A 12,353-nucleotide genomic window follows, 5' to 3' on the forward strand; every position below is an offset into this window, starting at 1 on the left:
TTAATGTTTGTAATTATTGTATTGTATACACAATCATGCCAATAAAGTTCCTTTAAATTGACATACTGAAATTGAGAGAGAGAGAGCAGGGGTAGAAAGAAAAGAAAGAGAGAGAGAGTGAAGGGGTATAGAGTTCATTGAATGCTGTAGTCAGTTGTGGGTTTCCACATCATTGCAGACACCACAAACAAACCACAGTGTGTGCGCTGCATGGGCCGGATGGCGTTATATAAAACAGGCCTTATAGAGTTGAGTATTTTTGAGTTGTATGTCTACAAAAATCCAAAACAAAAGTCTGAAAAACACAGAATAATTAGAGTGAATGTTTTTAGCCTGTAATGTTTTCTGCAGAGGCGAGCGGCGGTCTGGACGTTCACTCTCCATACGATCCCTGCAATGAAGATGTGGTGTTCCCATAGACGACTCACATTATTGCATTATTTCTGTTTAAACGTTTATACACGCTGTTATTCTGAGAACAAGCTATAGTTTGTTTTTGTCCTGAACATCATTTCTAATGCAATATTTCAAAAGCCCTGAGCAGGTGTTTGTCTAATCCTATAAACGATGAAATAATAATGTACAAATGATTTTGGTTAAAGCGTTATCTAATCTAATTCACCATATAAGACAATCTGTCAGTTTATCAGACTCTCACATCAGCTGTGAATGGCATTATTCTAGAAGATTCAGTTATTCGACTCCATCTTGAATCAGGATAATAAAGAGAAACTCTGCGTCCGTGTGTCGATTCAGTTAAAAAACTCACTCATTATCCATTATCCTACAGGCTCGCTCAGAAATAAATTCACTCAGATTCAATTTTATTTTATGTAAAACATGTTTTATTAATTGTAAGGATGGATCAGTCGTGTTAAAGTTCAGTTTTGTCTTCAGGTCTTTCAGTCTCTGTCTGCTTCTGCAACAGAGAGAGAAACTTTTAGTTTGCTGTCATGCAGGTGTGTGAGCATCTGCAGGTTAAATTTAACCGGTAAGAAGCTTTACCTGCAGGTCTCCACTCAGAAAAGAATCACAAAAGTTCTGCACACGCTCAGTAGAGATTTCACCCTGCGGCAGGAGCCATTTCTGATCTGACTCTATGTCATAAATGCCGATGCGGGGCAGGTCACGGGACTTCAGGCTGAAGTATTCCAGCACGCGAGCGTTAGATTTATCACCTCCATTCACCAGCACAAACAATATCTGCATTTCAAAACATACAAGCATAAATACACTTTATAACACACACACACACACACACACGCACGTTCTGGTTTCCATGTTTTTTGGGGACATTCCATAGACGTAATGCATTTTATTCTGTACAAACTGTATATTCTATTCCCCTTACCTGCCCCATTCCCTAACCCCAACCATCACAGGAAACTGTCTGATACCTTAGATTTTCAAGAAACATCATTCTGTTTGATTTATTAGCTTGTTTCCTCATGGGGACATCAAAATGTCCCCATGAGGTCACAAAAACACTGGTATTCCTATCTTTGTGGGGACAATTGGTCCCCCCAACGTGATAATTACCCGGCCACACACACACACACACACACACACACACACACACACACACACACACACACAGAGAGAGAGACAGTGATTCAAATAATATAAGGTTGGATTGGGTTGCACACCCAACTCAGAAATCAAAGAAAAACAAACATAAGATGAATAAATTTACTTTCATGCCTCCACACCACTCTGTGTTCAATATCATAATCAACACTTTTCACAAATTCATAAGAGATCTTCTGACAGTACGAGAAAAAGACCAAAAGCATGTAGAAATATTTAAAGTAGCCGTCTTACAATTAACCCCGCGTTAGTTTCTGCCCTGCTCAGTCCTCCCATTGAAAACTATACATTTTGTCCTTTTAATGTTTTTAAATAACTGCAGTATAACATTAAATAATTCTGCTGTGTCTGTCTTTAATATTTTTTATTATGTGGGAACCTTTATATAAAAGCTGTAGTTCAGTGGTGTAAATATTTCTCACTCAATACATTCACTTTAAACTAAACTGATTTGCTGGTTATGTGATGAAATGATGAAAAGATACAGAGACCACTTTTGAAACCGTCACTTAAAACAAACATCAGTAGTAGTGGCGGTCTGGTCTCACAAACACATGTCGTCACATTACATGAATATTCATGTCAGTTCTGGAATGATGGAGATTATTAGGGTCATTTGGAGCACAGTTGTGTAATCTATTCAGAAGCCTTTAATCCCATTAAACTGTGGCCTCACCCCATCCATGCACTAACAAACACTTTCTCTCTTAGTTATTTAAGGTAGGTGGGTGGTTATTTTTACCATCTGTTTAATACCTTGCCAGAGTACTTGGGTGCAAGAGCCCTGAGTTTCTCCTGTAGCGGATCAGAGCTCCCTCTGTTGGTCAGGAGCAGCAGGTGCGTCATCACATCTGACTGAAACAAACCCACTGCAGACTGAAACAGAGAAAGACTTCATCATTCATATTAAACCATTTCATGAGAAGAAAACCCAATGAACAGAGAAGAGATTTTATCTTGATTGTACCACTTGATTGTACTCGGTGATATAGCGAATGTCATTGATGATCAGAAAGCGCACGAGACCGTCAGTGTCCAGTTTCTTAGCCTCTGCAATCTGCAGGTTCTTCTGAAAGACATCAGCCTGTAATACACACACACGCACGCACGCACGCACACACACACACACACAATCCATAACATCTTTCTGAGGCAGTGGTGGGTTATAATTCACATACTGTAGTGCGTTATTTTCTCACAGTATATATTAAAGCATAAATATATGAAGAGTTTGGTTCCAAAACGCAATAAATCCATTTTGACAAATTTCGGTAAAAACGTGTTTTCTATACCAAGAAAGTGTCAAGATGAAAACCACTATTTTCTGTTACAAACTTTCACATAGCATCTTTAGGTTATAAAAACATAAAAAATTCAAATCCATAACTTGATTTTCAAAGATTTATTATAAAAACAGAATTTTTTTTCCACAAAATGCATCCATGACAAGTTTTATTCAAAATGCTATAAATCTATTGAATCAATAGCTTATATAAATGTGCATTCATCTTTGCCATGTTATATTCATTTAGTTGACTAGTTGTACACACTAATTAAAATTTAAACATTAATGTCGTTAATCAAAACACTTACTTTGCCATGTTAAGATCACTGTCATTGCTGCGGTTATACTTGACGTCGTCGCTAAACGTTTTTCACAGCGATCAGCTGTAAAATGTTTTGGTCCTGCTCGATTTTCGTTGACTTTGAGTAAAATTATGTAAAGTTTTTCATAAGATCCCCTGCGGTCAATGTGCTAGAATCACATAAACTTCACAGATGCTGTTGGGAGAACAAGCACCCGTCTCCCGAGTGCCTCTTGCGTAAATTATTAGATGTTGATGGCTTACGTTTCTATCCCCTTACAGAAAACCATCACATGTTTATCAATGCTATTAAAGTATTATTTTGTTTTTGTTTGTTTGTTGATCACGAGGTACAAAGTAGATGACGAAAACTAGGACTGTAATTTCTAGAATGGATTTATTGCGTTCTGTAAAAAAGGAGGAGTGCCGTTTATTGTGTTTTGGGAAAAAAGGGAAAAAAGATGACAGAATAACACGGTGGATATTGGAATTTGCGTAAAATTAAGAATTTACTTTTTAATACTGACCAGATATAATATTGATTCTGGCAGTAACTCATTTTTTTCAAAAATGGCGTTTATTGCGTTTTGGAACCAAACTCTTCATATGAGGTTGTAGTTTTACCTTTCTGAATATGGAGATGGTGTCAGAAACGATGCCATATTTGGCCCAAACTTCCTTTTCAGTGCATACAGCAGCAGACAGCGTCTCAATCTGTTTAACTGCAGCTATAAACTCACTGTACCCATGAGCTTCATCATTCTGATAAACAAACACAGAATCTGATCCACTTATATGACTTTATAAAGACTGATGCAGGTAATAATAACAACGGACCCCACGAATACAACTTAATGACACAAAAACATTGAATAAAAGTCCATTAAAACGAATAAACCCAAGCGCTTTAAAAACAAACAGAACAATGCCCGACACCGTCTTCATTATAAGAAATATAATTCATGTTGAACTAAAGGCTAGTGTTCATCTCATGACTGTTTATGGAACGCTGAGGGTGCCAATCCCACAAATCCTGGGAAGATCCCACAGAGAGAGGGCACAGAAATGTCTCCACACACAGTGACAGCAGATATTTCCTGTAGCTGAATCCAAACATTTCTCTGGTGTCACACAATGAGCCTCTCCTCACATTCATTCAGATACTGGACACACAGACACTCACCTCAAAGAACCCAACTACAGACACTTCAGAGGAGTCAATGAAAACTTCAGCTGATTCAACATCATTCAGTCTGGGGAGGACTGGAAATCAACAAGATGAGTTAAACATGATGACCGGGATCAAAGTAAACTATGCTGGGAAATCAGTAACTACAACTTCTGAACTGCATCACATGCACAAATACTATATTATTATTATTATTATTATTATTTAGGCATCAGACAGACATACACTTATATATAGCTCTCTGGAAGAATCATCTGCATTTCATAATATGATGTTCAGTTTCATATGTTTGCACGTCTTACCTTCATCTTCTGCTGTCATGCACACAATAAATAAAGAAAAAGCAATGAGAAACATCATGTTGAATGACAAAACACAGTGAATAAGACGTGAATTGCTCACAGGTTGTGTTCTTGAAGGTCAGGGGCCGCTGTCCCCCGCTCACGTGACCTCTCCGGCTGCTGATCATTGGTGGAGGTGTGTGAAACGGACAGGTGTGCTGCTGGTTGGAGTACGTGTCATTGAAGCCACACGTGTGTTTTTTCCCTATCTTCACTCTTCTATGATCTAATATGAAACTGGTAAGCACAAAGACTCATGTCAGTTGTAATGAAAGATGATTTTTATAGAGCACATGATGTTATTTTCATGACAGCAGCTCATTTATGAGAATATTAAAAGCTTGATATTCTTCTATAGAGAGAATTACTGAGAGATTGAGTAATGACGGCGTCCTCTAGTGGAGGAAGAGACTTCACTGCCACGTCTCACACACTGTGTGCTATCTAACTTTACCATCAGATTGAGCAATATTATACACAAAAGAATTAAATTAAAGTGTTTGTGATGACAGACAGCTGTTATATTCTCACAGAGACACGTCTTCATGAAACAACACATACATCTGAGGTGAGACATACAGCAGCAAGCTAAAGAAATCATCTGACCTCACAATCTGAATGACTGTATTTAAAAGTTTACAAAATCCAGATTAATATAGTGGTAATAAACTCTCTCTCTCTCTCTCTCTCTATTTAAGTGTGCTTTATTGGCATGACAAAAAACTGTACATTTGTATTGCCAAAGCAAAAATCTTGTTGTTTGAAATTATGAATCAAATAGATATAATTGTGGATAAATGTTTGATTTTTCTATTTAACTCATGTTTATATTGAAATCATTTGATTCCCAACGTCGTATAGGCCACACTGGCCGTTGTGCGGGTTTCCCGAACACAAACTTGTCCGTACCAGAGGTTGTGGCTAAAACAATTTAACAATGCCGCCTCCGTGACCTCTTGTTAAAAGGTTCCCATGTAGCCCCCAATAATCGCCTATACAACTTAATACAAAACTATAACCAGGGATTCAGACCAGCTCCATCTAGCTAAATATATTTAAATCTTATAACTATATAACAACTAAATTATAGCAGAGATAATTATGACTGAATAGCATTTCATATACAGTTTGGTGAAGTGCTTTGGGGTCCTGTGAGCTTAGAGGTGGAGAGATAAGAGATACAGAGAGAGAGAGAGAGAGACAGAGAGAGAGAGAGAGAGAGAGAGAGAGAGAGAGAGAGAGAGAGAGAGAGACAGACAGACAGACAGACAGACATCTGACTGCCTGAAGGTGTGATGTTTAACAAATGTGGGCTCTGTGGGAACTCCACTGTAATCTATAGAGAGTTGTTTTCCCGGGCACCCACTGTGCACCCATGCTGAGCTTTTTAGGAAAGGGATACCTTTTGTCAGGATTTGACACCAATCTTAAAGTACAAAGTTGTTAAAATGCTAAAAACAAAGTTGTGACTGCTGAGTAAGCGCTAGTTAATGCTATATGCTAGTTAATGCTATGCTAGCGTTTAGGCTGAAGTTCTACCATTAACGTTACAGTTACGTTATGCTGAAAACCACAAACTTACCACTCAGAAATGTCCATTAACAATCTCCAAACAATTGATTATTCCTTAATCTGACTCTTCATCTGATCCAGACTCAAACATAAGATCTGTTTACACACACACAGAGCTACTGAAGGAGAAACAGCCAATCAGAGCAGAGCTCAACATTATTATTCATGACCCTTTCAAAAAAAGATAATAATAGACCATTTCATTCTAAAGGCAAATCCTATGGTTGTAAATGGACACAAAAAACTGACTCTGGATCATTTTTTCATTTAATAAAGCCACAAACCTTCTGTGTAGATATCAGAGAACAATTTATCAGATTATTAGAATCTTTACACCTTTAAGTATAATGAAGACATTAATTCAGGTCAGATTGATTTTCTCATACAGACACATATTGTGCTGCTAACACACGACAGTCCTTGTGTTCTCCTAACAGAAAGATCAGTTTTTCTCTCTCTCTCTTGTTCAGTGTTAAACAGATTCAGTCCAGGTTTATATCAAGTGCTTTAGTCTCTTCTGAAGAAAGATTATAAATAAAAGCTGGATTTCAAAAAATAGTTCAAGGTCAAGTACAGGACAACACACATTTGAATGAAGTTTTGCAACAGATATCTAGTAGACAGATTTGTTGATATGTCTGAATCTTTATATGCATATTTACTTTCATTGCTAAAAGATGAAGACATGTAAAGTGCAGTTTGTAAATAAGGACAGGGACGCTTGTATAATAACACCTCATCTCACCTCTTCAGCAAGAGTAAAGACGGAGGATCAGGCTTCCCATGAAATCCTCTGCTTCTTATTTTAGCAGCAAGACACTAAAAACAGATGCAAGCAGTTATTTGAATCTCGCATTAAACTCTGATCTGCCTGTGATTAGATAAATATATAAAAGAAAATTAAAGCCACATCCACATGATTATAGCCAAATTGATCAGTAAGACATATACTGTAAAATTCCTTGTTGCACTTAAATGTTTAATTTCAAACAATGTAAATTAATAAGTTATTTAAAAGTTGCTATAAATTATACAAATAAAGTTGTAATAACATATTTATACACACACCTCACTAGTCAAGGAGGTTTAAATGACTTGTTTATGAATAATTTTATATTATTTGTTTCCCTCTGTATTCAATGGTATCCACAATGACATATATTAATAATAGACATTCATAAGTTTATGTTCATGCATCTATGATCTTGTTGGTTTTTTATGTCATTAAGTTAGGGTTAACCCTACCCCTATCTCTAAGTCAAACAAACAGAGATGAAGATGTTATATCACACACAGATCTGAAGGTGCTTAATAAAATCCTTTGATCCGTCTTTCTGTCTGCATGTAAGAGGAGGTGAGGTGAGGAGGTGTATAAGAGCAGAGACACAGATCATATGAGCTCTGACTGACTGAGAGAACAACAACCAGAAGACAACTCTACATCACAAGGTAACATTCATCTGAGATCACATAGAGACTAGAGATTGATTTACAGCAGAATGAAACAGTCACATAGTAATGTAGACATTTATACTAATGGTGGCATCTCTTATACTTTCTTTTTTATCAAAAGTTTGCATCTGTTGTTAATGTACAATAAAGCAACAGAAACAATTGTATTGGCATTAACTAACATTAACAAAGATTAATAAATGTTGTCAAATTATATTGTTCATTATTTGTAAATGTTAGCTAATGCATTTACTAACAAGTTGTTAAAACAACCTTACTGTAGTGTGTTAGCAATGTTACCAATATGATCTTGTAGTTTATGTGTTTGCTAAGAAATAAACCCATGCCATCACTGTTGTATTTGATACGATAGCAGTAAAATGACAAAATCTATACTGAAACACTTCTGTCTAAATTTCAGAAGAACAACAGAGTTAATCCTTCAATATGAGATGATGAAGCAGCTTGTTATTTACGCCGTCTTTATGTGTTATACTGAAAACAGATATTTGTAAATAAACTAGATCCTGTAAGCAGCAGATTAGGATGTGCAAAATCACTGTGAAGATAAACGGTTTACCTGATGATGAGAGACAATCATATATGATGCACTTAATCCTCCGTTTACACTTCAGCAAATAAAACAATGGATGTTCCAACACCTGCAGACAAGAAGGGACCTCCCAAATTCAAAGCGAGGAGCATTCGCACATTTAAAAGCAAGGCACCCAAGCCGGGTCAGAGGGGTTTTGGTGATGATATTCCCGGGATGGAGGGTCTTGGCACAGGTAAATCAGTCTGTGTGTTATTTAAATGTATGAAGTGAATTAGATTAACATCAGATAGAGATATGCAGTGATGAGCCTGAAATCTTCTCTTGTTTTCATCAGACATCACAGTGATCTGCCCCTGGGAAGCGTTTGGTGACATGGAGCTTAGTGATCTGGCCAAATTTGGAATCTTGTAGTAGTCTTCATCACCTCCTCCTCTTCCTTCTGTTCAATCTCTGGGTCTGCTGACTTATGTCAATATCACAAACTTCATCATCCACTCACATGGATATGAAACCGGCGACTGATGACCAGATGACTTCCATCTAACGCAGAACCACAAAATTCCAGAGGATTTCATTTAAGCAGGAGAAAGAGAAACGTGACAATATCAATGTGTGGCTATGCTCTGAATGTCTTCCACTGCAGCCACCATTACTTTTTCAAATGCATATAATAGCTTTTAATCCCCTTATGGAAATTAACCATTACATTTAAACCAAAGAACCATGATTACTGTGGTAAAAGTAATTAATACACCCCAAAACTTACAAATATGGTTATTACAATTTTTTTTCCGTAAGGGTCACACTCCTATCTACATATATATATCTTTTCATACAAATTAACTATTTTTGTAACTTAAACAACTAGGCTATTTGTAAATAATATTAATGCGACTGTGAGAGAATGGACTAACTTTACTTTGAGATGTTAAAAAAAATAAAAAACTGTGTATAAAGTATTTCCACAAACCTGAGACGAGCATTTTCTCAGAAAATCATTAAACTGTGTGTCCATCATCAGATCAGAGAGACTGATAAACTGTTTAAAGTGAATTTAATATTAAATCATGTGAGAAATCGAGGTTCTGTAAATATCCCTTGGTGATGCATACCATTTTCTCATGGTATAAGCACGCAGTCTTGCGTCAACGTCTGTCACGTGACGTAAACGCGCCTTTACTGGAGCGGCGCGCGATCGTAGAAGACTGATAGGATTTGAGCTCCCGAGTAATCTGAGGTGAGTTACTTGTACAAGAATAATGTTATCACTTGATATTAAAAAGTAATGAGAATAACATCAGAGTAAAGATGTGTGGATTACCTGACGTTAAGAAATTATCATTTTATCTCCATTTATCAACGTAATGTAAACATAAGCTGAAAACCACAGACTCGTTACGTGATTGTTTAAAAAACTGTTTATATGGACATTCAAATACAAATTACATCACAAATGGAATCAGAATATGTAGATAGAGAAAGAATTGAACTGAAAAACACGATTACACTGTAAACCAAAGGAGAGTATGTGAAACAGGATTCATATTTATAAGGTGCAAGAATGAAAGAGATGCCATCTTGAATAGTTTACAGCACAAACGGAGGAGATTCAAACCTCCATCATCAGAAGAGCAGCTCGGCTAATACAGGGGGGACACGTGACAGGGAGGAAAGGAAAACAAACCTGTTGCGTCATTCGTTTTCAAAAGCATCTTTAAAAGAATTTAGGTAGAGAGATATTACATAATACTGTGGAAAAATGTATGCATAGACTGCTAAGTACCTTTTAAACATAAAAACAAAACAAAAACTGTCTGTTTGTGGTCAGTTTTTCATTACACGTTGCAGACATGGCGAGCATTACCTCAATCCACGAGCAACAAACTGTGGTAAAATTCATTACAAACTCTAAAATGGCTAAATGTTCTTGACCAGGATGTAGTTTAGACACAAGACCTCTGAATCTACCGAAAGAGAGGTGTTGCAAAAACAAACGAAACAAACAATGAAATGCTTGGTGATCACAAGGGCACGCTGCGACTGTATTAACATGCTGCATTCCCATATCCGGCCTTTATGAAATATTTAATGAGCCACTTCAAACAATATCAAAAACCTATAGATACAAAAAAAGAAAGAAACCAAACAACAGAATTACAAACACGCTTACACACAATCAAGAATGTGCTTGACTCATCTTTGGAACCAAAATTCAAAAAAAAGCAAAATACCAATATACTGACGAGGAAGAGGACACACTCTGCGAAGAAGACAAAAATACTATGGAGTTCAGAAGCATCACATTTAGATCCTCCATCTCTCTTCTCTACAATTTGGGCTGAAAGTTGCATATTTTACAAAACTATGCTAATAAAAGAGTGTGTGTCGGTTTTTTACAAAGAGCTGTTCAATTCCAAAATCTGAACAAAAATGTTTTTTTCTAGCATAATTTAAACACTTGCTTTAAATCATCATGTGAATGTGGACATTATTTTTAATTTTTCTATATGGTTTCAGATGGTGTCCTGCTCCTTCAAAGCCAACACAACCATAAAAAAACTAAGGATAATAATAATAACAATAATAATAATAATAATAATAATGTTTGGTAAAATTTTGAGTCTATTCTAGTGTATTTGCATATAATTACTATTTAATTTTAAAGGTATGCCTCTTCAAAGATAGTCTGAACGGAGGTACTGTTTAAAGAACACAAAGCTTTCAGCAAGACGGAATATTATGACACGTCGTCCCGTTTTTTTGTGCATCACAGTTCGTTGATTGATAACATCTGTTGGCATTGCCTTTCATCCATGATCTTGAAGGAAAACCATGATGGTCGTGTCTTGTTTCTGCGTTTGGGATAACAGCATCGTCCTCACTTACAGAGCCGATGGGATCCACGTATTTTAAGACGATCCTTAAAATGGAGACGAGTGCAGTCCAGATGAATGTCTCTTACGTTTCTTAAAGAATATCGATAATTATTGTAGTGTGAAACAGTGAAGGGTGACATAAACGTATTCACTTTAGTCCTGGCGCTCTGTGCACACGTAGTTCAATGGCCACTAGAGGCAGTCTAGAGCCGTTACTGCATGCATATGTGCAAAGAGACGAGCCGAAGGAAGAAATGATTTGAGCTTGACAGTCAAGTTTCAGTCAGATACCTCTGTTATTGTGTAGTGTTCAACGTTATCTTGTTTCCTTGAAAAACCATCCACTTTCTCCATGTATTGATTTATATAGTTGCATTCCTTATTCAAAGTTTGTTCGTAACAGACGTGTTTCGCAAAGTGTGATTTGTTTTCCCTCTGAGGCCAGCAGCTATCGGTGAAGTATCAGAGCCATAGAGAATCTGGAAGTGGATTAACGCTATTTAATATGGCGCAAACCGGCTGTATCCTCCTCTGTAAATCGTCGCCTGTCAAATAGACAGTATAAGGTTAGTGTAAGCACAAATAACAACTAGATTTAGTGATTATTTAGGGCTGTAAAGAAAGAAAGAGGCATGACTTACCATCGCTCCCACTCCATATGCTGCCGCGGCTGCCGCCGGAGCTGCTAGCGCAGCCGCGTACGGATCTGCCGCGTACACACGGCCGTAACTATACAAATATAGAGAATAAGCAGAGATATTACGTAATGCATTTTGCCACAGGGGGGAAATGTTGAACAATATGAAATATGGGTCAGTTTTTTTTCTTGCAGGTCGACTACTGTCCATGCTGAATAAAATTTAAAAGGGAAACCTATTAAAGTGTAAGCATTTTCTGTCATTGAATAACAGATTTTCATAGACAATGTTTCATTTGAATATTTGGAGGGGGCAAGGATAAATGACAAACCTGTCACTGTATGCGGCCGCTGCTGCCGCCGCCGCCGCTGCTGTTGGACTCGCTACTGCCGTTGGCTGCGTGTAACGATACGCCGTATAGCCACTCTACAGACCAGACAGACAGAGATAAAAAGAGACAATCTTCAAAATCCACACAAGTAATGAAGCAGGCACAGTAGTCAGTTAGCAGAAGAAAAGACTTGAAAACATGAAAGAAAAGCACATCTAAAATCCA

General features: G+C 37.1%; 3 protein-coding genes across 7 annotated transcripts in view; 1 reads left to right on the plus strand and 2 right to left on the minus strand.

The window, feature by feature from the left end:
- Window positions 1-822: 822 nt before the first annotated feature.
- Window positions 823-4,800, minus strand: LOC135720807 (endoplasmic reticulum resident protein 27). The gene is made up of 7 exons (XM_065242924.2): window positions 4,665-4,800; window positions 4,357-4,436; window positions 3,798-3,935; window positions 2,555-2,671; window positions 2,344-2,463; window positions 1,006-1,203; window positions 823-919 (listed from the first exon to the last, which is right to left on the minus strand). The coding sequence occupies exons 1-7, from the start codon at window positions 4,720-4,722 to the stop codon at window positions 875-877; spliced, it is 756 nt and encodes a 251-aa protein (XP_065098996.1). The 5' UTR covers window positions 4,723-4,800; the 3' UTR covers window positions 823-874.
- Window positions 4,801-8,373: 3,573 nt separating this feature from the next.
- Window positions 8,374-9,086, plus strand: LOC135783356 (retinal cone rhodopsin-sensitive cGMP 3',5'-cyclic phosphodiesterase subunit gamma). The gene is made up of 2 exons (XM_065294043.2): window positions 8,374-8,515; window positions 8,618-9,086. The coding sequence occupies exons 1-2, from the start codon at window positions 8,374-8,376 to the stop codon at window positions 8,692-8,694; spliced, it is 219 nt and encodes a 72-aa protein (XP_065150115.1). The 3' UTR covers window positions 8,695-9,086.
- A 597-nt stretch (window positions 9,087-9,683) lies between these two features.
- Window positions 9,684-12,353, minus strand: part of rbfox2 (RNA binding fox-1 homolog 2) — a 33,057-nt gene continuing 30,387 nt past the window's right edge. For 3 of the 5 annotated variants that reach the window (XM_065242889.2, XM_065242891.2, XM_065242890.2), the window contains 3 exons: window positions 12,129-12,223; window positions 11,801-11,888; window positions 9,684-11,704 (listed from right to left, as the gene is read on the minus strand). In XM_065242889.2, coding sequence (XP_065098961.2) covers window positions 11,660-11,704; window positions 11,801-11,888; window positions 12,129-12,223 — 228 coding nt within the window. In that variant the 3' untranslated portion in view covers window positions 9,684-11,659. Of the gene's footprint in view, window positions 11,705-11,800; window positions 11,889-12,128; window positions 12,224-12,353 lie in introns of those variants that run through there. The other 2 variants (XR_010521335.2, XR_010521334.2) reach the window with 2 other exon arrangements.

This window comes from Paramisgurnus dabryanus, chromosome 7 (genome assembly GCF_030506205.2).
Source record: "Paramisgurnus dabryanus chromosome 7, PD_genome_1.1, whole genome shotgun sequence".
Lineage (NCBI taxonomy): Eukaryota > Metazoa > Chordata > Actinopteri > Cypriniformes > Cobitidae > Paramisgurnus > Paramisgurnus dabryanus.